The sequence below is a fragment of the Chanodichthys erythropterus genome, chromosome 13 (genome assembly GCF_024489055.1).
Source record: "Chanodichthys erythropterus isolate Z2021 chromosome 13, ASM2448905v1, whole genome shotgun sequence".
Taxonomy (NCBI): domain Eukaryota; kingdom Metazoa; phylum Chordata; class Actinopteri; order Cypriniformes; family Xenocyprididae; genus Chanodichthys; species Chanodichthys erythropterus.
In genome coordinates this window covers 4,075,576-4,097,845 of record NC_090233.1, presented here as the reverse complement: position 1 = coordinate 4,097,845, position 22,270 = coordinate 4,075,576, and the positions used below count along the sequence as shown (strand labels likewise).

The 22,270-nt window shown below is 36.8% G+C and overlaps 1 protein-coding gene across 1 annotated transcript in view; it reads left to right on the top strand.

The window, feature by feature from the left end:
• Positions 1–5,113: 5,113 nt before the first annotated feature.
• pik3r1 (phosphoinositide-3-kinase, regulatory subunit 1 (alpha)) overlaps positions 5,114–22,270 on the top strand; it is a 28,141-nt gene continuing 10,984 nt past the window's right edge. Inside the window, exons 1-5 of the mRNA XM_067408439.1 lie at positions 5,114–5,433; positions 6,454–7,059; positions 20,266–20,361; positions 20,458–20,532; positions 20,990–21,121. Of these exons, the coding sequence (XP_067264540.1) occupies positions 6,729–7,059; positions 20,266–20,361; positions 20,458–20,532; positions 20,990–21,121 (634 nt within the window). The 5' untranslated portion in view covers positions 5,114–5,433; positions 6,454–6,728. The remainder of the gene's footprint in view (positions 5,434–6,453; positions 7,060–20,265; positions 20,362–20,457; positions 20,533–20,989; positions 21,122–22,270) is intronic.

Below are 22,270 nucleotides of genomic sequence, written 5' to 3'. Positions count from 1 at the left end.
TGTGAAACAGGCAGAATATCTAAAGTGCTCTTTTCAAAATTAATCCATAGATTTTTTAATCCTATGATGTCAAATTTGTCACCAGGTTTTGAATAAAAAATGAATGAATGAATGAATGAATGAATGAATGAATGAATGAATGAATGAATGAATGAAAAAACAGAATTCATGATCTTAAAAAAAAAACCCACTGAACTGTGTGGATTTACCTCCATAAAATTCAGGTTTTAATTATTCATGTGCTTCCTTTCCATTTTTATGTGTTCACTCACTAGTTTTTTATGATGCTGTGCACCTGTTTCTTGTTAAGTTACTCATTATCTTGTGTATTTAAGCCCTCAGTTTGTTTCATTCAAATCCTTCTTTGTTTTATTTGTGTTAATAAATATTAGTACCATTTGACCCTCACCACCCTCTTCCTCAACCCCACCAAAAACTGCATGTATTCTTTAAAAGTACCTTGAAGGACCATAAAAAACCACATGATTATCATTCAGTGAAATGGTATCGACCATATATACCACCACAGTACTTTTTTGCAAGGACATTTTTTGTAAGGACATAAATCATAAAAAAGTGAGTTGAAAGCACAACTGCTAATAAACAGAAAGAATTCAAATCATTAGGTTACACCCCTGAAGCTTAGAGCAGTGGATGGGATCATAGAGATGTAATTACCTGAAATTGCATATTGCCTGTAGGTCTGTCTACTCAGCTCAAAAGTGCAGGCACTGCGAGTGAATGTTGTTGCTCATTTTCTGTGAACTACAGTAAACTCCTGCTATCTAACATTGCGTAATTCATCTATAGAGTGCTATAGGTGAAAATGCAAAACAAAGCAGCAGCATTTCGGGACAAATTGTTCCCCAACTTCCACAAGTCATAAACAACCTCTATCTGTGGCAAAATGTTTTTGGTTTCTGACTCAAGGTCTGGATTTGCAATGTCGAATTGAAAGCCTGCAGCTGATGGGCTGGAACACTGCCATCTTCAGCTCTCTTCAGTTGGCCGTACTCTTTTTGTCTGCTTCCGCAGAATACTTATTTGTCACAATGAGTTTGGCTAATTTATGATCATGCAATATGAGTGGAGTGTCTTCTCTAGCTGTGCACTGCATTTGAAAAGCATTGTCTGCAAATCCAACCTAAAGATACCCTTGTGGGGGAAAAGGTGTACTTAATGTGCACTTGCATTGTACTTCACATCTTAAAAGTATATTTTTGAAAAACTGTACAGATAATATAGTAATTAAATAAAGGCCACTTTAGTGTACTTAGAGTACACATTCATGACTGTTTCTTAACACTCTTTTAAAAAAGTCAACTTTGTAATCAAATTAAATTTTTTACTGTCATTGGTCGCTTGATGAAGGAGATGGTGGTAATGTTCTGTGGCTAAACCTGGCAGACATCAGGGAAGAGGTGAAAAATTTCCTTCTCAATGCCCCAATTTTGCCCTCTGGACTTTTTGGCACCTTGCCATGGACTGTCTTCGCCCAATGGTTACACATGTTTCAGACACCGGTCATGCTGATGCCATTCCCCATAGCCTGCCAACTCATTCTCAAGGAACCGGGTAGCAAATGTTTATTTTGCAAAGCCATTTGTCAGAAAGAATTTTGTTATCTATACTGCTACTGCTCTTTCTCAGGGTTAGGGATTGTTTAGGAAAGTATATCGGTATTACTGTAAACTTTTGCGCATAACTTGTCTCAATTTTGATCTGAAGTGGAATGCATATGCTTATGCTTTATAAGATACAATATGCTTATATCCAAAATAAGTGTTTTCAATAAATCCTTGGTCAGGTGGAATATGTACAAATGAGGAACATTCAAAACCGTTGCTAATCTTCTCATACATTTATCTAATTACAATGAAAAACTCAAAAAGAATAAGCAGATTCTGATTGCATTTCTCATGCTGGCTAAGGTTAGTGTTCATGAATTCAACATTTAGAAAACACTGAAAGGTGGTGTGTATGGGAGCATACCAAGGAGGAAACCACAGCTATCCAAACAGAACACTACTGAATGTCTAAGGTTTGCCAAACTTGACATAGATGATCCAGATGCTCCTGGAGGAATGTGATATGATGAGACAGAAAATGATCTTTTCCTTAATATGAGAAATGTTTGGAAAACAATAATAATAAAATAAACACTGCATTCCCCCCAAAAAGAAAGCGATAGGAGTATGATGGTGGGATACATTGGATTACAACAAAAATTTCTGATATGCAGTAGCAATTTTGCTTTGTACATGTTGTCAGGTTTAAAACAATTACACTGAAGTGCCTACACAGAAAACATTACTTACTGCATCTTTTACATTTATGGTATGATTTATGGGGGTAACAGAAGTTAGAAATAGAAGAGCTTTCTTTCACACATCAGTATATTATGTGATCAGTCCATTGCTTTACATTTTAATATCCTTTCACAGTAAAACTTTGACAAAATCATTCCCTAGCAGAGAATTGTGTGAGCTCTCTCTGTATCCTTTGGAAGGTAGGCTACTAACACAAGGGGATTTCTGCAAGTTAACCTCCCCCATGATCAGGCCACCCACATTCATAGTCATGTGCCTGGGATTGGCCATTCTAAATGAGTCCAGTGTACTCCATATTGAATCCTGACTGACAAGGAATAATGGAACACAGGAAATGGCCCCTGCTTGGAATATGACCACTAAAACTTATCTTGGAGCTATATACATTTTGTGGATGTTGAACAAAACCCGCCCAAGTCAGCTTGAAAAGGCTGAAGGAAACCTCATTTATTTTCAGAGAAAGAAAATTAAACATCAAAGGGCAAGTGGTCATAGATGTGCGAGATGGTACTTTGTTCTTTATGAAATTATTTTATAAAGGAATGTATTTAAAAAAATAATAATAATAATGGTAACACTTTACAATAAGGTTTTATTTGTTAACTACATTAGTTAACATGAGCTGACAATGAACAAAACATCTACAGCATTTATTAAACTTATCAAACTCCACATTTACTAATACATTTCTTAAATCAAAAGTTGGATCTGTTAACGTTAGTTAATGCACTGTAAAGTAACATTAGGATGAACATTTATATTCACTAATATTAACAAAGGTTAACTAATGCTATAAAAATATATTGCCCATTGTTAGTTCATGTAATGCACTAACTAATGATAACAGACATTATTGTAAAATGTTACCAAAATAATAAATTAAAAATATATATATATATAAATAATGAATGATAAATAGAAAAAATATTATTAGTTATTAATTAGTTAATTACTAATTGTGATTTATTTTTCTGAAAGTTTATGTGAAGAAAGAAAGAAAGAAAGAAAGAAAGAGAAAAAAAAAGAAAGAAAGAAAGAAACGTTTTCTTAGTTGAAATCAGGTGATAAGATCACATTGCTTCTATCCTTTTTCAGACACAGCATGGTATTAAATTTTATTTAATTGAGTTTCTTGTCTTTTCCTTGAAATCCATTACTGTGTATTTTATGAAGAGAATGTGACAAAATTAAAATGATGTACCCGTTTTTTTTTTTGTTTTTTTTTTTGCAATATCACTGCTTCACAGTGTCCTCCTTCCTGCACTTTCTGCTCTATTCTGAGAAGGCTAAGTGTTTCAGTACTGAGAAACAGGGTGACTGCAGAAATTCAGCTTGATTTGATTAGGCAAACGGAACAGGCAGTTACAGAGAAAACATTGCATGAGACTCTAATGCTTAAAATCTTGCACATAATGCAGCAGATAGGCCTATGTTAACAAAACAATCAGAAAATAAACTATTTAAAAATGTGAATTATTTGAAATGTTTTTTGTTTGTTTGTTTGTTTATACACATAATACACATAAAACACATAAAAATGTGCCAAAGTTATTGCACTTTGATGTATACCATGGTAATGAATGATTATGAACTGCATTATTCATAGAACATAAAATAGCATACTATATCATTTCACACTTAGCAAACATTGGTACCATGTCCAATAACCGAGTGATCCTCATTCTCAACCCAGATTTTACACCAAAACAGTAGGCTACCAAAATATGCCATCATTACTAGAAGAGACTTAGGGCCTACAAAAATGCACCGTGGTCTAACAGTATCCTGGGTCATTTATTTCGACATACTTTTGTGGCATTCAGTACACGACATATCATGATTCATCACTGTATCACATTTTAGTAGACTAGTAACTACTTTTTGAACTACTTTTTTTTTTTTTTTTTTAAAGATCCACAGTAGCCACATTATGATTGCCGCTTTAAAACACTCCAAGCATTACGATTACAGCTATCATTTAATTTCTTAAGGTTATCACGACTAAAATCGAGCTCTCGAAACACCCACATGTGGAAATTTGTAACTTCACCGTATCCACATTTTTCCTGAGCAAACGAAGAGCGCCGCCATGATGGATTCTAATATGCTGTCCTGTTCTGGTCTCCATATGATCCCATTGTTAAAACGGGGCAAAAAGATCAACTGAATTAATTAAACGGGAACTTTTTGAACATGATAAAAAAAATCAGCGCAGGGTTAAGCTGTGCTGTTTTTGGCTGCCACAACAGCAGCAATAAACTTAATAAATTCCTGGAAAGTACGTTTTGAGCACCAACAAATCTAAAAAGAATATCCGTATACGTGACCATATGGCATATGCTTTGTATTTTATGCCAAAGTCTGACAAGAGAAAATGAACATGCCTTTCAGCAGTTAGAATACTCCCCATAAAAGGTATCATTTTGAGGACAAAACTCCCCGAACTTCATCTGATCGGGAGCTGCAGTATGTATAAATGAGCGACCATCTGTTTTCATTGCTAACTTCATGACATCTATGCACTCATTGTGGTCATTGCGATACTGTGAAGTGATGGCACTATGGACCCATGTGCTTTAAAAAAATAAAAAAATAAAAACTTTTTCATATGTTTAACGTTAGATTACCAGCTCGGAAAATGTCGCTATGAATCGGCCGAGACAGGAAAAATGTGGATAATATATAACGTTATTAAATAGAGGGGCGGGGTGTGAAGGAGGACTGGCGCTGACGCAACCTAGAAGGCGTGGTTTGCGTTCTGCTGTTTCTGCCATTGAGGGGATTCAGTGTGTGGTGACTCGGGCGGAGTCGGCTTTACTGTCGGGAAACGAGCTCAATCATTAAGTTAAAGAATAAAAAAAAAAAAAACTCATTTATCGGGTTGAAATTTACCCCACTGCTGGATGATACTTCCCCGAAGAAGCGTCGTATGAGGAGTGTTTTATAACGGTTGTGGTGTGTGGATTTGTTGGAGAGCGGTGTAAACTGGAGTTACGGGAAGCGAAGGAGATTTTCTCGGCCCTGGTTTTCATGAACGGGCCCCTTACAACTTACTAAAGTTCGCAGATATACTTCAGTTTCTCTCTGTTTCAACCATTGTTCGGTAGGTATGCTTGCTTTATGAAATGTGCAATGTATTTAGGTTGGGTGTGTATTGTAACGTTGAGATTATGGGAGGTTTGGCAGGATCGCTTTACTGTGTCGATTGTTCCAGTACAGCGTGTCCCATCTGAATCCTATTAACTGTTACAGAGTGTCCGCTTACTTCACAACTTGTCAATTGCGAATTATTTTCTACCGCAGCTGTACATTTTAGTTTCGTAAATGAAGTTATAATCTTTCTAATGTTATTTCGTATAAAATGATATGGTTCACTAATAATAACCCGTTATGTTGTTTAAGGCTAACATTAGCCAATATGCTAACCCCGACCATGAAGAATTAATGTAAACCTATAAATTTAAGCGTCTTATATCAGCTCCTCATGTATTGAGTCGTCATGCGGTGAAGCAGTAAGGTCGATTTTAATAGATCTGCTGTGTGTGATTTTTATCTGATTTGATTGTGGTTTTAGTATTAATATTGCATTTGAATTCTATAAACGTGCACTTTTAATTGTCTTTTGAATTAATTCGGTTTATGTTTGGCAAAGTTATTCATGTTCGATGTTAATGTTGCGCCGATTAATAATCGTAATATGTCACATGAAACTCAAAGAAGAGTTTTGCTCGGTCAGCATTTTGACTCTTTGGAGTTTCTTTTGCGCCATTTGTTCTTTAATTCACACTTTTTCAAAAAGTATTTATCTACACTTCTGTGTGCATTTCCTTTTGACGCTTTCTTGGTTTATTAAGCTGCTACACATTTAACCTATAACCTAAGCGCTTTAAGTACCCAAAAAAGCGCTATATATATGTAACCTATTATTATTACTAATATACTGTTGTTTGTACTATTATGCTACTATAAATAAAAAAGAACTCGTGCATTTTGGTATTAAAATGTTTTTATTTGATCAAATAATTTGTAACAATGGTATATTTACTGGTGTTTTCACCATGGAAGTTAAGTTGAAGTGCTTTTTGTGTGGCTTGGGTAAAATGGCTTCTCTTCTGTGTTTCAGGTTTGAGTTACTCTGTAAGATCCACAAGAACAGGCCTCACACAGATGGGAAGAGTCTGTATGAAGCACCTTGAAGGTGCACCCAATCATTGGACTATTAGTTTCACATAATCCACTTTTGCAGAGAGACCATCCAGTGTGGATGATAATGATAACAAAGGCTTAAAGTCTTTGGATAAAACCTTTTTTTTTCTTGCTCTCATTACAATTATTGGTTCAAAGAACCTTTCTGAGCTGTCATTATCATTTTTCTGATACCAAAACTTTACCATCAAAATGAGCGCAGAAGGATATCAGTACAAAGCTCTTTATGACTATAAGAAAGAAAGGGAGGAGGATATTGACCTGCATGTAGGGGACATTCTTACAGTCAATAAGGGTGCACTACTTTCAGTTGGCTATGTAGAGGGCATGGAGGAGAGACCAGATGAAATCGGATGGCTTCCTGGCTTTAATGAAACCACTCAAGAAAAGGGGGACTTTCCTGGTACGTATGTGGAGTTCATCGGCAAGAAAAAGATTTCTCCACCAACTCCCAAACCAAGGCCCCCAAGGCCTCTACCTGTGGCTCCTGGGCCCGCAAGGCCAGACTCGGACTCTGAGCAAAGTGAGTAATCTTAATTTTTTTTCCCTAAATGTTATTTTCAGCCTTTTTGCCACATCCTGGGGTCTGGAAATTTTGCTAACTGGACTCAAACATGCCTTGCATATGATGGAAATGATTCAAAGTATTTATGTCTTAAACCCTCTATCTTTCTTAATTTGGTCACCAGAGTTGACCTTAACCAGTGGTCACAAAGCAGATCTTCATTTATTTACAGTATAAAAATTGTCATTTTAGCTTGGTTGGTGCATAATTTTAACGTGCCCTTTTTTTTTACTTAACTAGATCCATTCATGCTGATGCCAAACCCACGTACCTCTCTTAAAATACCCACTCACCACTTATTCCATTTTCGTAACTAGCAACCAGATTTTACACCACCATTTCATCAAGAGATTGGATTTATAGCTGCAGCACACAAATGTCGCCTGAATATTTAAGGCTGTTTAAGGTTTGCACTGGGCTATGGTTCGTAATTGCAAACATGGCAGGAAGCCCAGATTTGGATGGAGGCCTGCACACAGTAGTTTGTAATTGTCTGGCATTGCTGCATCTTTCACACAGCCACAGTATGTGTGCTCAGAGCCCCCTATGACTCCTTTAAAATCACCCAGCTCTCTTGATCTGTAGTTTTGATCTAACAATACAGATTCTAAGGGCACTTTCACAGTGTAGCTTTTGAGGCTTGTTTGCTTAGGTTCTTAATAAGAACCAAAAAGACACACTCAGTTGCCATGGTGACAACTAAACTAGAGATGCGTTTCAGATTAATGGAACATAGATCATGAGTGAGATAAGTCACTCAAAATCAACTTGTGTGCTACTTCCTCGTCCTTTGTGGTTTGATGCACAAGAACATGAGTACATAACTTTTTTTAATCTTTGGTGAGAGCTTTTTTTTTTGTTTGAAACCCAGCTAACTTTTTCCAGGTGGTCAAGATTGCTTAAGCCGCATAACTGGCTAAAGTGATACTATGGCCTCTTTTTCTTCTTTTTTTTCCTTTTTTTTTTTTTCCTGAATGACTGTTCCATGTCCATGTTAAGGGAAGGGAGAGGAAGCTTACACTGGACAGGGGCTGATACTTGGAGAATGGAGTTTTGAGGAATGTAAACCAGAAGCAGATATGGAAGACGGCCAGAGCTCATGGTATTATGCTGCTCACACTAGAACCAGGAGGACTCAAATCCAATCCCCCATTTCACTACTAAAACCACATAAAATTCCAGATAAAATTCCAGCTCTCAAACCCAAGCACTTTTGACTTGGCAGTAATTATTTTTCTAATCTACAATGGGACATTAACAATTGAAATCCGATGCTGTTTTACACTGTACACTTTTAGGAAGATGATTTCAGCCTTGCTAGAAAATCTTTGGTTTCTCTTCCTCAATTGAAATGACTACCTTATGTTTTTTTTTTCTCTTCTCTTGAATGCCCACAATCTATTTGCGTAATTGTTGCATAAAGAATCAGTGCAGAGAGAAGTGAAATGTCAGAAAATGCCCCTCATTCTCGATATTGATGCTTGAGGTATTATGTGACACTGTGTGGTAATGTGTCATTATTTGACATAAATGTTATTCCTTGGTGAATCTCTAGAGCTAGCTGAGCTCATTTAGTAAAGTATTTTCTCCTGCCACTCTTTTCATTAAAATGAAAAAGAAGAGTTTAAATTGGCGCTCTAGCGGTTCATAAACAGAACTGCATACATCTTGTGGAAGAACACTCTAGCCGGAGCCACTTCTCTCTGTTCGTCTATGACGAATTATGCAGGTACTGTTCTACTCCGCAGCAATGCCGACCGACCCAGTCTAAAATAGTCAGAATATAAACGCCTATTATAGGTGTAATGTAGTGATTCAGGATAAGACAAAAACACGGTTCACAAAATGGATTCATGGTGTACATGCTCATTATATATATTTTTTTTAGAGAGATTTAAAGGGGCCGCACGCTGAATCGGTGCATAGTTAATGATGCCCCAAAATAGGCAGTTAAAAAAATTTATTTAAAAAAATCTATGGGGTATTTTGAGCTGAAACTTCACAGACACATTCAGGGGACACCTTAGACTTATATTACATCTTGTGAAAGAACGTTCTACGGCACCTTTAAGATATTTTGATAGAATGCTGTCAGGTTTCCTTCCATAGACTGCTTTTGCAACTTACCACTTTGATGCTTCAAAATCTCTTCAAAAAGAGATTGGAAAACGAGTCCATATGAATCGAGTGGTTTAGTCCAAATTTTCTGAAGAGAATCGATCGCTTGTTATGACAAACCGATTTAATTTTGACTTTTACTCGCATGTAAACGTTGATCAGCGAACATAAGCACAAGCTCAGCCAAACCTCTTCCGGTAGCTCAAATGTGCTGCGTAACCAATGAGGTTAATTCTCTTGTGTTACGCAGCATGTGTCTTAATTTGTTTCCGAAGAAGAATGAAAGTCTTACGGGTGTGGAACAACATGAGAGTGAGTAGTTAATGACAGAATTTCCTTTTTGGGGTGAACTAACCCTTTAAGGCACCACACAGAAATGGAACTGACTATGTACAGGAAAATCAGCGTTAGCCAGCGTTATTGACGATATTTGCGGGAACCATATCTTTGCATAAATTGTAAGTGATGGCGTTGGATATTTCTTTTTGGTTTGGAATGTTTCATTGTTTTCCATGTTAACATGCACTACTAGACGGACGTCTTTAACCATTACTCTTGCATTTTTTGTAGCATCCTGCGCATGACACTGTTATACGTGGCGCTCAAGGTAAAATAAGTTAAACTTTTAAAAACGTGTCTCTAGACCTGCGTCTCGTGTTTAACCGCAAAAACGTGTTTGTGTAAATGGCCCTTAGTACTCTGTTTTGCCGCAATGATAGTTTGATAGGTCTTGCAAATTGCCTGGTTTTGATACTGATTTTTTTTTTTTTTTTTTTTTTTTTTTTTTATTCTGCCCCAAGTCCTTTTCCTGTCCTGAATTCACCTTCCCCGTTTCTGTGCTTTTTTTATCCATGTTATATTGGTAAACCCACTCTGTTCTGTCCTCTCACTATTTAGGTGCATTGCATTCAGATTGCACACTGAGGGGGCAGGCAGAAAAATCGTGCTTTCTGCGGCTTAGCAATTGTGTATGCTCAGATAGCACCCTATTATGATGTTGGATATTAGAGTCATAGAGTGGACTCTGCACTTTGTTGTAAACTACTTGAGAAATTAAAATAAATGTGTTACCATGAAAGTGTTTTGTTTTTGTGCATATATAAGTTTTTTTTTTTTTTTTTTTTTTTTCTTATCCCTCTCATTTCTCCATCTTCCTCTTTGAATTTTTGGATTATTCTTCTGGGGTCAGACCCTGATTGAGGGGGAGTGTTTTAGCATGGGACCTCTGTCTTTCTCTCTTTCTCAGCAACTGAGACTCACTTAAGAGAACAGCAGATGTGGAATTTCTGTCCGTTTTGGCTCCCAGGCTTTTTTAAAACACTAACATACTCCTTTCTGTGGGCCTCTAGAGTGAGAGGATCCGTATGTGCCAAGCCCAGCTTTGTGCACAATTCTTGTTTTATTGTTAACCCATTCTTGTTAAAGCTTTCAACTACATTCTGGGTCCACAAATTGTATTGCTCAGTTTTTCCTTCACTTTGGTTCCAACTTTTTCTGTGCGTGACTCCAAACAAGGAATGAGATCTTTTATGGCTTTAACTTCTGTACTATGGAAATTAGAGTTCCTCTTTATCCACCACTGTTCTGTTTTATTGTATGGAGTATGACAGTTTTGAGATGGTAAACATACACTGTTTATGAATTCTTTCCAACATACTTTATAGGAGTTGATTTTTTTTTTTTTTTTTTTTTTTTTCAATGACCGATATAATATAATACAATAACAAATAATATGGACACAAAATAGCTGAATAAATTAAGGACACAATGGTTATGCCTGTCATCTAATCATCCAGCAACTGACCAGTGATAAATTATCCTAATATTTTTCTTTTAGATATATTTTCAGCAGTGGTACTATAGTTTGCGTGTTGTTTTTTAGCAATTAAGTGATTTTACATTTTTAAATCCTTCAATTTTTAAACCGTTCTGAATGTTTGGCAAGTGTTTTCTTTGAGTGTCCCATCTCAAGTGTTGTTTAAGATGCATCGTTTAAAAAAAACTTTTTAAAACGTCCATTTGCTGGCTGTTTTTACATATACAACCAAATGTGTTATGTAAACTCTTAGAAAACATGTCTGTTTAGCATCAGGTGAGCCACTCCTAGTCTTTTATGAAAATATGTGGTTTTGAACATCCATAATATAAAAATTTAATTTATTAAAAAATTTAGATATAAAACATTCAGTAAAGCCACTAAATGTTCTTTGTTCTGGTATTATGGAGTTCAGGATTCTGTGTTTCCATGGCTAATTTAAATAGATGATGAGATCAAACCTTGTGTGTGGTTGGATCAAAACTGGTTAGTAATACATACAAGTCCATGCAAAGCCCGCATTCCTGTACTCAATGAAATATGGCAGTCTTTTAGCATGCCGTTTGCAAGGGTGATTCAGTCTGGGCATTCAATTTATACAAGCTATACATGCTTATTATCTGTTCTTTTATCTTAATCTCAATCCGAGATGCAGATTGTGGTCTCTTGTGGTTGTTGCAAGGTCCATGTAATGTGGTGAGCATTCAAGAATGCAGTGCTGGGCGGTATGGTCAAAAATCTATCACTGTATTTTTTATTTTAAGATTCTGGTGGTTTCACAGTATATCACAGTATTTATTTATTTATTTAATGATTGGACCTTTTATATAAGTTTATTGTGGCTTAATTAAAAAAAAAAAAATTTAAATACAAAGTTACTTAAAAAAAATGGAGGTAATCAAATTAATTTATAACAGTTAGGTTAATCTTTTTAAAATGTAATCGAATGCAAATTCCTTATTTTTGGCAAGTTTACCGTTCATAATAAAACATGAATGAGAACTTGTTATTCTTTAAAAATCTTTTAATTTATTATTATTATTGTAACCGTAGAAGCATGTATATTATCCGTATCAAGCATGAGTATGCACAGTATCGGATTTGGATCAGTCCCGTCTGAACAATAACCGATCCTGCAAAAAAAAAAAAAAAAAAAAAAAATTGAATATATGCAGGAATTATTCACCTACGCACTAGTATGGCAGTATTTGAAAAATACGTATTGTATGTAAAATTGAAACTGAAAACTGTCAGGTAAAAAAGTGAAAACTGTCAGGGAGAGCTGTGGCAGTTAACTGAAAGTGTGACCTAGTTGGGGGAAGGCATTGCTGGTGTTTGAGATAATGTACTTTTCTCCTTTTCGAAGGGCCTCTTCAGCACTCGATGGAACATTGAGCTTCTACTTAAATCAGCATATTTGTGATATTTTCCCTCTTAAATTTATTTATTTATTTATTTATTTTTACCCACATAGTCTCTCCCCCCCATCCCCCCAAACTTTCTTTTCAAGTAGACTAAGACGCTTATAGGGCTGTTATCAATCAATCCATATTTCTACTGCAGAGGAAACAAAAGCTGCATCTAAAGTTTTGATGTATTTACCCAGCTATTTAATGAAGCACAGAGGTTATAATACATAATATATACATGATATATTGTTTTTCCAATCTTCTATTGTGTCATTTTGGTAAGCCCATGTAAATTGAAGCCTCAGTTTCCTGTTCTTAGCTGCCAGGAGTGGCACCTGTTGTGGTGGTCTGCTGCTGTAGCCAATTTGCTTCAAGGTTCAACTTTTTGTGCATTGAGATGCTCTTCTACAGACCTAGGTTGTAAAGAGTGGTTATTTGAATAACCGTTGCCTTTTTAATAGCTCAAGTCAGTCAGGCTATTCTCCTCTGACCTCTGGCATGAACAAGGCATTTGCTCACTGGATATTTTCTCATTTTCTGACCATCCTCTGCAATTCCTAGAGATGGTTGTGCATGAAAATACCAGTAGATCAGCAGTTTCTGAAATACTCACACCAGCCCGTCTGGCACCAATAACCATGCCACGTTCAAAGTCACTTAAATCAAATTTCTTCCCCATTCTGATGCTCAGTTGGAACTGCAGCAGATCATCATGACCATGTCTAAATGACTGATTAGATCTTTGCATTTAACAAGCAGTTGAACGTGTACCTAATAAAGTGGCCAGTGAGATATTGTATGTGTACACACTCACATTATATTCTCCATCGGTGGACAACAAATGATAGACAAAGCCCAGCCAGGTTTATTGCCCTGTTAAAGACTTTATTCCCATGCAGGGTAAAGGCACTCATTAGATCATGGTGGTTATAACCGGGGCAGGACTGGTTTGTGGCCGTGAATGTAATGGTGCACGTTCCTGTGGCTTAGCTTGAACAGCTTGTTCCCGGTCGCTGTATTTAGCATCATGACGAATCAGTACAATCGTCTTTTAAGTACTGGTGCAGTAGGCGGCGGAAAAGCTCTAGCGAAAAGAATGCTGATCCAGTTGACAATGTTTGCCAGGGTATGGAGCAGCCATTAAACATCCACTATGTTTTAAATTGGCATGTTCTCTGAGCCCAGATGAAGTAAGACTCTCTCTGTAGGATAAAGTGATGCATTGCATAAGTCACAAGAGATCATATCTGGTGAAGCCTTTAGGTCAAAAGTGAATTGAAATTGTGGTGGAGCAAAAACTGGAAAAAAAAAATCTTGTCAAACTGCGAGGACTGGACTTCAGTAGAGTTGACGTCATATGGAGGTGGTACCATGGTGAAAGCTGGTGTTTATTGGGATGTGCGTGAGTGTGTACATGTGGTTTTCGTTAATGGTTGCCTCTAGAGACACAGGGCTGAATTGGCAAATCTTCTTACTGAAGGACAAGCATGTCTGCTGGGTGGATTAGCAACACATTGCAAGAGGTGCAGGAAAAAAGCAGAACTGAAATATGCACAAAGGGATAACTGAGTTTTGGTACTGCCCCCATCCCCCATTTGTTGTTGGTGTGCGTGTTGGTTATGTGAGGGGACATGGAAGTGTTTGTATAAGATACAAACTAAACACGTGGTGGGAAAGAACATAGCAGATGTAAAGCCTTTTCAGTTTCTTTGGATTGTTTGTTGAAATAGGGGGGTGGGGGGTAATTTGAGTCACTGCTAAGATTTTCTGAGAAGTCTGTACATGGCATTTTCTTTTTCAAATAGTTAAATATTTGGTTTTTAGCGGGTAGTTGACGTAGCATGTCCATATCATCGTATATCAAAATCAAGATCTTAGGTTAAAATGTACATCTTGTGACTGGTTAATTGAGACTTTCAAAGATTTATTTTCTTTTTTTGACAAAATGTGTAGGGCCCTATAATTTCCGCGATCACAGAATCGCGGATTGAATCGCGAAATCCATTCATAAAAACGGAATTTACTATATAACGCGGAATGTCACGGAATTTGTCAAATTTTTGATGAATGGATTAAAAGCAGGTCAGTACACTTAAATTAAATCGCGATATAGACTAGTGTCTGAATATTAAACCGCAAAAAGACTATTTAAACATGAATCCTGCATGCCTGTGTGCCTCTGAAATGAATGATGCGGAAGCGCAGTTCATTTACATCACACACTCGCGCGGGGGCGCACACACGCTGAAGCACGTGTGGCGCTCACGGTGTTTTCGTCATCTGTCGCCTCACTATATGAATGCACAAATTCATCTCCAGAGCTGCTCTGAATGTCACTTCATCAGCATTTAACCGCTTCGTTTGAGAAAACATCCGTCATAAACAACATAGAGAAACTCAAATCTCTAGGCAAACCGTCAAAATAAAAGATCAATTTAACTTGACAGAAACATATTACTGTTGAACAGTAGAATTTAGATCAATTTAATTAACAATAAATTATTAAAATACATTTTTAAACAATCTCAATGTTTCTTCCATGTTTTAATTTTAACAGTAAAGCTCTGTTGTGCAGCACATTTGACAAAAAAGTTTAATTTCATGATTAAAAGATAAATTAAATGGTATGCGTTCATTTGATTGCCAAAAAAATTTAAATACACAACAGAACTTCTGAAAAAAAAAATCATTAAAATATTTTTTTTAATTAATAAATGTTGTTTTTAAGAATTCAATTAATTAGACATGCTTTTTGATTATTAAAATGGAATGAACCCATTAAAATGGAATCCAGAAAACAGAATTTGGTAAAAATAAAATTTGAGGGGAAAGAATAAAACTTTTATCATAGGGCCCTAAATTTTTTTATTTTTTTTTTAAATTGTTGGTAAATTGGACAAGATTCATTATTTCAATTAATTAGACATGCTTTTTGATTTCTAAAATTTTATTTAACCATTAAAATGTAGTCAAAAAAGAAATAAAACTGAAAAAAACAAAATCCAGAAAAATTAAAACGGAAAAAAAACGGAATTTGAGTAAAAATAAAACGGAATTTGGGAAAAAATAAAACTGATTTCATAGGGCCCTAAATGTGCGTTGAATATAATTCTGACATTACACACCGTATACTTTTACTCACATGCAAAGATTAAAAAATTGTAAAGTTTTGATTTGTTTATGAATTGGACATCAGTGTTTCACAGAACTGATCCAAATGTATCAAAATGATACAACTATTATGGAACATATCACTGTTTCTACACCAGATGCAAGCGGCATGACAAAAGCAAATAGAACCCATAATGAATGGATGGATGAATGGATGGATGAATGAATGAATGGATGAATGAATGAATGAATGAATGAATGAATGACACAGCACTTATGTACTACTGTACACCCAAAGCGCTTCACAATCATATCGGGGGTCTCTTCTCAACTACCACCTGTGTGCAGCATCCACTTGGATGATGCGACGGTGCCAGTGCGCTCACCGCACACACCACATAGGTGGAGAGGGAAAAGAGTGATAGAGACAATTCAGTGTATGGGGATCATTAGAAGGCCATGATTGGTAAGTGCCAGTGGAGGCCAGGACACCGGGGTTACACCCCTACTCTTTTACGAGAAGTGCTATGGGATTTTTAATGACCACAGAGAGTCACAATCTCAGTTTAACGCCTCATCCGAAGGACAGTTCTTGTTATAGTATAGGGTCTTGTTACAGTTCTATGTTACAATATAGTGAAAACTATTAAAAACGTACCTGTCTGTAGCTTTCTAGTAATCCTGAAGGCATTGATTAGCTTGTTTGTTTGTTATCAATGTCTTCAGGATTACTAGAAAGCTACAGGCAGGTGAGTTTTTATCAGGGTTGGAGCTAAACTCTGCAGGACAGTGGCCCTCCATGACCAAAGATGCCCATCCTTTTCTAGAGTCTAGACCGGTCGCGTACCATGTAGACACTGTCTAAGATCTGATCTTACGGCCATTTCACACTGCAAGCTTGAGCTTTTTTGTCAAGTCATATTTTGTCCATCAAAAGTGTGCTGTCATTTTAATGAGCAAAAATAGTCTCGGCACCAAAACCTTTGCTTCACTACCGCTCATGCAACGCTTCCTGCTTGACGCTCACGCATTGCTCCTAGTGTGAACAACACACCCATTTGTTAACAACAACAACAAAAAAAATGTGCACGCTGCTCACGCACCACTCAAGCTTGTGCTGTGAAATGCCCATTAGACCTTTAGTTGATTTCATTATTCCCAGCAGGAGTGTGTTGTGTTGATGATATAATATTGATTTGCCATCAGTGAACAAGCACTGAACAGGTAAACCCTGCATGCAAACTAAACAAACACTCATTAAAAGAAATAAAAGGATTTTCATTTCTGGAGTTTGAGATTGTTTCAAGATTTAAGCTCTTAAAGCAACTGGAAATCACAATGAATTCATGCTATTTCAGGGCATGAAGATTGAAAACACGGAAATAAGCCATCTGTGTCACGGCAATATTTCTCCATGTAACCCTGGATTAGTAGCCTCGGATATGTTGTGTGCTGTAATTGTTTGTTGTGTGCTATCTGAGGTCAAGCATTTTTTACACACTGCCCCGGGAGAGACGTTGTCACTCTGTTTTTACATTGAATGTTTCATCACTGTAAAATCTCAAATTGCCATTACAGTAGATGTTTCAAATCATCACTAAAGCAGTGCCTTTTTGTCTTCTGTTGATTTGAGGTGTTATACTTTTTAACCAATAGGGGGCGACTCTGAATTTTCTTCATTTAGGCAATTTAATAACAATTTTGGTAGCCTCTTTCTTTCATTGCATATTACTGAAGATTTAATGTATACAACTGATTACATAAACATGATTTATAGGAGACATGAACTTGTTTAATAATGTTTCAAAGAATGTGTTAATAGCAACTCCTTTTTAGTTTTAAAGGGATAGTTCACCAAAATGAAACTGATTGCTAGAATGATATTTCAAAGAACAACTAGTCAGTGATGGAAATGCTAGATACACAAGTAGACCCCTAAAATTAACTGCTGAGGAAACTATCTATAGCACTATATGCAACTCCTCTGATCTTACTCTGTGCTTCAGACATACTGAGATTGTTCCACAAAACCCAGACGGAGCTTTCCCCTTCTTAACCTGTGGTCCCATTCCTTGCATCCTATGGCATTGGAGAAAGAAAAAAAAAAAAAAAAGAAGAACCGACACATTCAGACCCTACACATGTTCAGACTTGCACATGTACCCTTTCTTCCTCTTCCAAGTGTTGCTACGGTAACCAGAATCTGCAGTCCCTGATTGGCTGTCTCAATCTGAGCTGGGCCACTTTCTGCATGTTTCTGTTCCTTGTAGAGAACTAGGGGCATTTTAAGGTTTTTTTTTTTTTTTTTTTTTCTTCTTCACACACCAATATAGCTAATGTTTACCCTTTACCCATAAAGTCTTACTGCACTTGGACTTGACCATGAATACATCTTTAATTGTTTCCATTGCCTGGTAGATTGCGTGATCTCAACTGCACAGCTTGGATAAATTAAGCCTAGTAGTTTGAAACAGAAGGTGTTTTAATGTGGATCTTTCTAGAGCATTGTTCACAATAACACTCACTAAGTTACCACTATTGCTACTCGCCATGGGTCGATGAGCTTGGCATGAGTGTAATATTGCGTGGCATCACGGGGTGGGAATCTTTAGGCACCTCACTATCCGATTCGATTCTGGGAGTCATGATCCGATTCCAAAACGATTCTTGATCCACTTTTTTTCTAATTAATTAATTTGTTTCGTAAACGTATTTTTTTTATGTATATAATACATAGTCTATGTAATTATAAGTACTTTTTAAATAATTACTAGTTTGAAAAAAAAATTACGATTTTTAAATATAGGCTATAAACCGCTTCAAAACATAAAAGCAAATAATCTAATAAATAATAAAGAGGAACAACTGTTTGTTAATTTCTCGTCATAAAGGCATTTTGAGATGCAAGTAGGCTAAGTTTAAACACTTAAATAGTCGCACAAAGTCACTTGTGGATTCTCAGAATCGATCCAGAATCATTGAAGACAGAATCACGATGCATCGATGAATCTTTTTTTTTTTTTTTTTTTTCTGTCTCCCACCCCTATTTCTTAACGTTGCTTGCTTGTACTTAACGTCACGCAGCTTGTTGAGGAGAGTGTTTAGACAGCCTGACTTACACTGAAGAACAGAGTCTGGGTGAAACTTTAGGATGGGCTCTGAACTTGGACCTGTACACAACCTCCCATTGGGGTGTATCTTGCATGGTCGAACACCTAGGAACTTTAAGTCTAGTTCTTTAGTTACTCAAGATCCTAGAGATGGTGTCTCAGGGACATAGTGGAACCTTGAACCAAAACATTTGGACTATTCTATCATCAATCCTAAATGTCATTCAATCTACCCCCATGGAAGGCCAGTGGTATCAAGTCACCCTGAGTTACTTAGAAGCAACCCAATCTCTCCCCTCCTCTCAGCCCTGCATCCACTGTGGAAATGCCCATCCAATGCTTGTAAATAAACACAAGGCTCTTGGAATATACAGATCTACGATGAAATTGGGTTTGCATTATGACTTAATTTATTTACTTTTGTAATTACAAACCACTATAGTGTGACTTAAACTGAGCTAGTTATAACTTCAAGACATCATAATGACTTAAGCTAATTAAGCTAATTCACCAAACTTGTGGGAAATGCTAAGAATCCATTAAATTCAAGAACCATATTTGTCACTTTTGGCCGGAACATTTCGAGCTAAGGTAAAATTAGCCCAGCGCTTTGAATCTGGATTCTAAGAAGTAGCAGGCTGGATAAGGTGTCTGTCTGGGCACAAGGTTACCCCTCAGCGCGGCGTACCAAAGTGGCACTACTTTCCAAATTTCTATATGAGGAATCTGTCATTCGCTCCCCCTGCCTCGAGTTCAACAGTTCTCAGAAAATGAATAACTCCTTATGCTCGATTTTGCTTTGCCAGTAATGGACTCCAGATGGCTGTTGCCTTTCAAAGTTGAGTTCAAGAGAAGGGGTGTGATATGAGCAATACTACTTTCTTTGCTTATCTCCCAGGCTGGCAAAAAAAAAAGTCCTAGAGCCTTGGGACTAAACAAGACTATTATTTCTAATTGCTTCAAAACCCATTTCCTTATGTGTGGTTGGTTTTTCTATTTAGACAGCTTCCAAACTTTTAGTTTGAGTCATTCCTTCTAAGAAACTCTGCAAACTGTAAAGATCTTCTTGATACCTCTATAAAAAAAACTCTGTAAAGGGAATCCATTCATAATATGCTGTTTGGATCTGTGGCCTCGGACGCTGCTAACAGTCAAGTCTTTTAGAAATCAAGCATTTTAAAATGCTGTGCACCGAATCCAAATAAAGCACAAGCCAGTCCCGCAGCCCTTTCATGCCCGCACCTGGACTTGTAGATCTCAGTAACCCTCCACCCAGCACCAGAGGCTGCATATTATGGTCTGTTTATTTTATCCTTTTCGTCCACCTCCACTGCACACTTAATCATATCCTACCGGTCAGCACCAGCCTTAAACACACTTAGATGTGCTGTCCAAATGTGCTCCTTGCTGCACCACATAAATACATGAAGACGACTATTGATCTAAGCGTCCTATGACTGTGGAGTGGGTCATGGTGTAAAGTTTTTGTTTTTTTTAGAGGCTTTGAAATGATGGTGTTTGGTGCTTAATGAAAAGCTAGTAGTGTTGCTCAAAGGTACCTGGTGGCTTTTTTATGATTGTTTAACTTTCTTTCCTTAAGGCTTAAGCACTCTGTTAGACCTGACAGAGCAGTTCGCTCCACCAGAGATGGCACCGCCCATGCTGCTCAAGGTCCTTGAGGCCATTGAGAGGAAAGGTGAATCCATCACGCATATTTCTTTGTCATTTGTAAACGCGAGTCATAATTATTGCATTTTCTACCTCTATTAACTCGCATATAAACTCTGTACAGGTCTAGACAACCCTACTCTCTACAGAAACTTCACTGCTGGAGGAGGGCTGGATGTCAGACAATGCTTTGATAGTGGTAAGTGACACATTCCATTAGCTGTTGGCACCGTTAACAGTTGTAAACTGGTGCAATATGACAAATTCTTTTCTGTCCATGCTGTGTGTGAAATGCAACAAAATCACAGCCTTAAACAGCATGCCTGGATATTCCTATTGTACCAATTTTTCAAAAACTCCACCCAAAGTATTAAAAGTCACATCTCGTCTCAGACAATTTCTCAACCACTCAGAATTATTTTAGAAATCACATATCAACACCCTGGCAACCACCCCAGAACAACCTAGCATTGTAAAATTGAGCACCAATCATATTTTCAATGTGATACTAGAAATAGAAAATGAACGGCTGTCATGTGAATCTGGTTAGAAAAGAAATTTGAAAAGGTTTATTGCTTGTCTCTTTTTGCCTGGTTAGTATATAGTGCTAGTTTCATTCTTTCCTGTCTCACTGATGTTTGTGTTCTTTGAATTAGACCCTGCCTCAGTGGATCTTGAGCAGATGGACCTTCAGATGTTGTGTGATGGTCTGAGGAGGTATCTTCAAGATCTACCTCAGCCTGTCATCCCTTCTATGGTCTACACAGAGATGATGCGCATCGCTCAAGGTGAGTTTCCATAGGATTACTGCACATCAGCATTAGGTCAACAGCCCTAAAACTCTCATGGGATTTCTATGATATAGTATTAATCCATATTAATACTGCCATGTGAATCATTGGATTTACACTGGGATGAGTTTCCATTTCTCAGTTTGCTCTTAAGCTAATGTTTAAATTGCTATGAAATGCTGTTGCTTAAGTCTTTTTTTTTTTTTTTTAAATCGGTTCATTCAGCATTCATCTTAGACTGGGCTTTTCAAACTTTTTGGAAGCAGGGATCCCTTACAGGGAGAGAAATTTCCAAGGACCCCCTCATAATTATAACAGTGGCTAAAGTTAATGTGGTTGAGAGTAATGAACATAATATGCTTGTTTTATTGGGGCAAACGGACCCATTGTATATGCACTTTTTAATAATACAGCACAATTTTATTATTTGCCATATTTTCTGGAAAATAAGTCACACCAGGTCAAACTTACGTTGTTGAAAGAGAAAAAAAACAAATGTCGCATTGGTGTGTAAGTCGCATTTAATTATTACTCTCAGAAATACCAGTAATATATTGGCAAATAAAATGAAACATTAACAAACATAAAACTATACACATGCTTTACTTCTCCTCATTCCAAATCCTATAACTTTAATGGTAGCTTATTCAGAACAGAACAAAAATTAAAAATAGATGTAGAAAATAAATAAATTATAGTGCCATTTATTACAAACATTTATTTCAAATGCAAAGCTATAACAAACTTATTTAAAGCGTAAAATTAAAATAAATCCTGCGATAGGCTCATGTACCTCTCATTCATCATGAAGAGTTTCCATGAATGAATCGTTAGTAAACTGTTATTACTATTACTGTTAACTACTAAACTATTATTTATGTAAAGGCTTTGTACTTCCTTGTGTCCCAATATCCATTAAAACAGCATTCATATACGCGAAAAATGTTTGGAATAACACCGCAGCAGAACGATGCTCATGCTGACCAGCACAGCCTACCCAACAGACAAATTAAACTGAACCACATAACTAAGTTAACAATGTTAGAATTGATATGTTGTGTGTGTGCGCATATGAGGCGCTACCGTGATCACTTGGATTATATCAGCGGAAACAATTCTAAACATTCTATTTCTATTTGTGTTTGT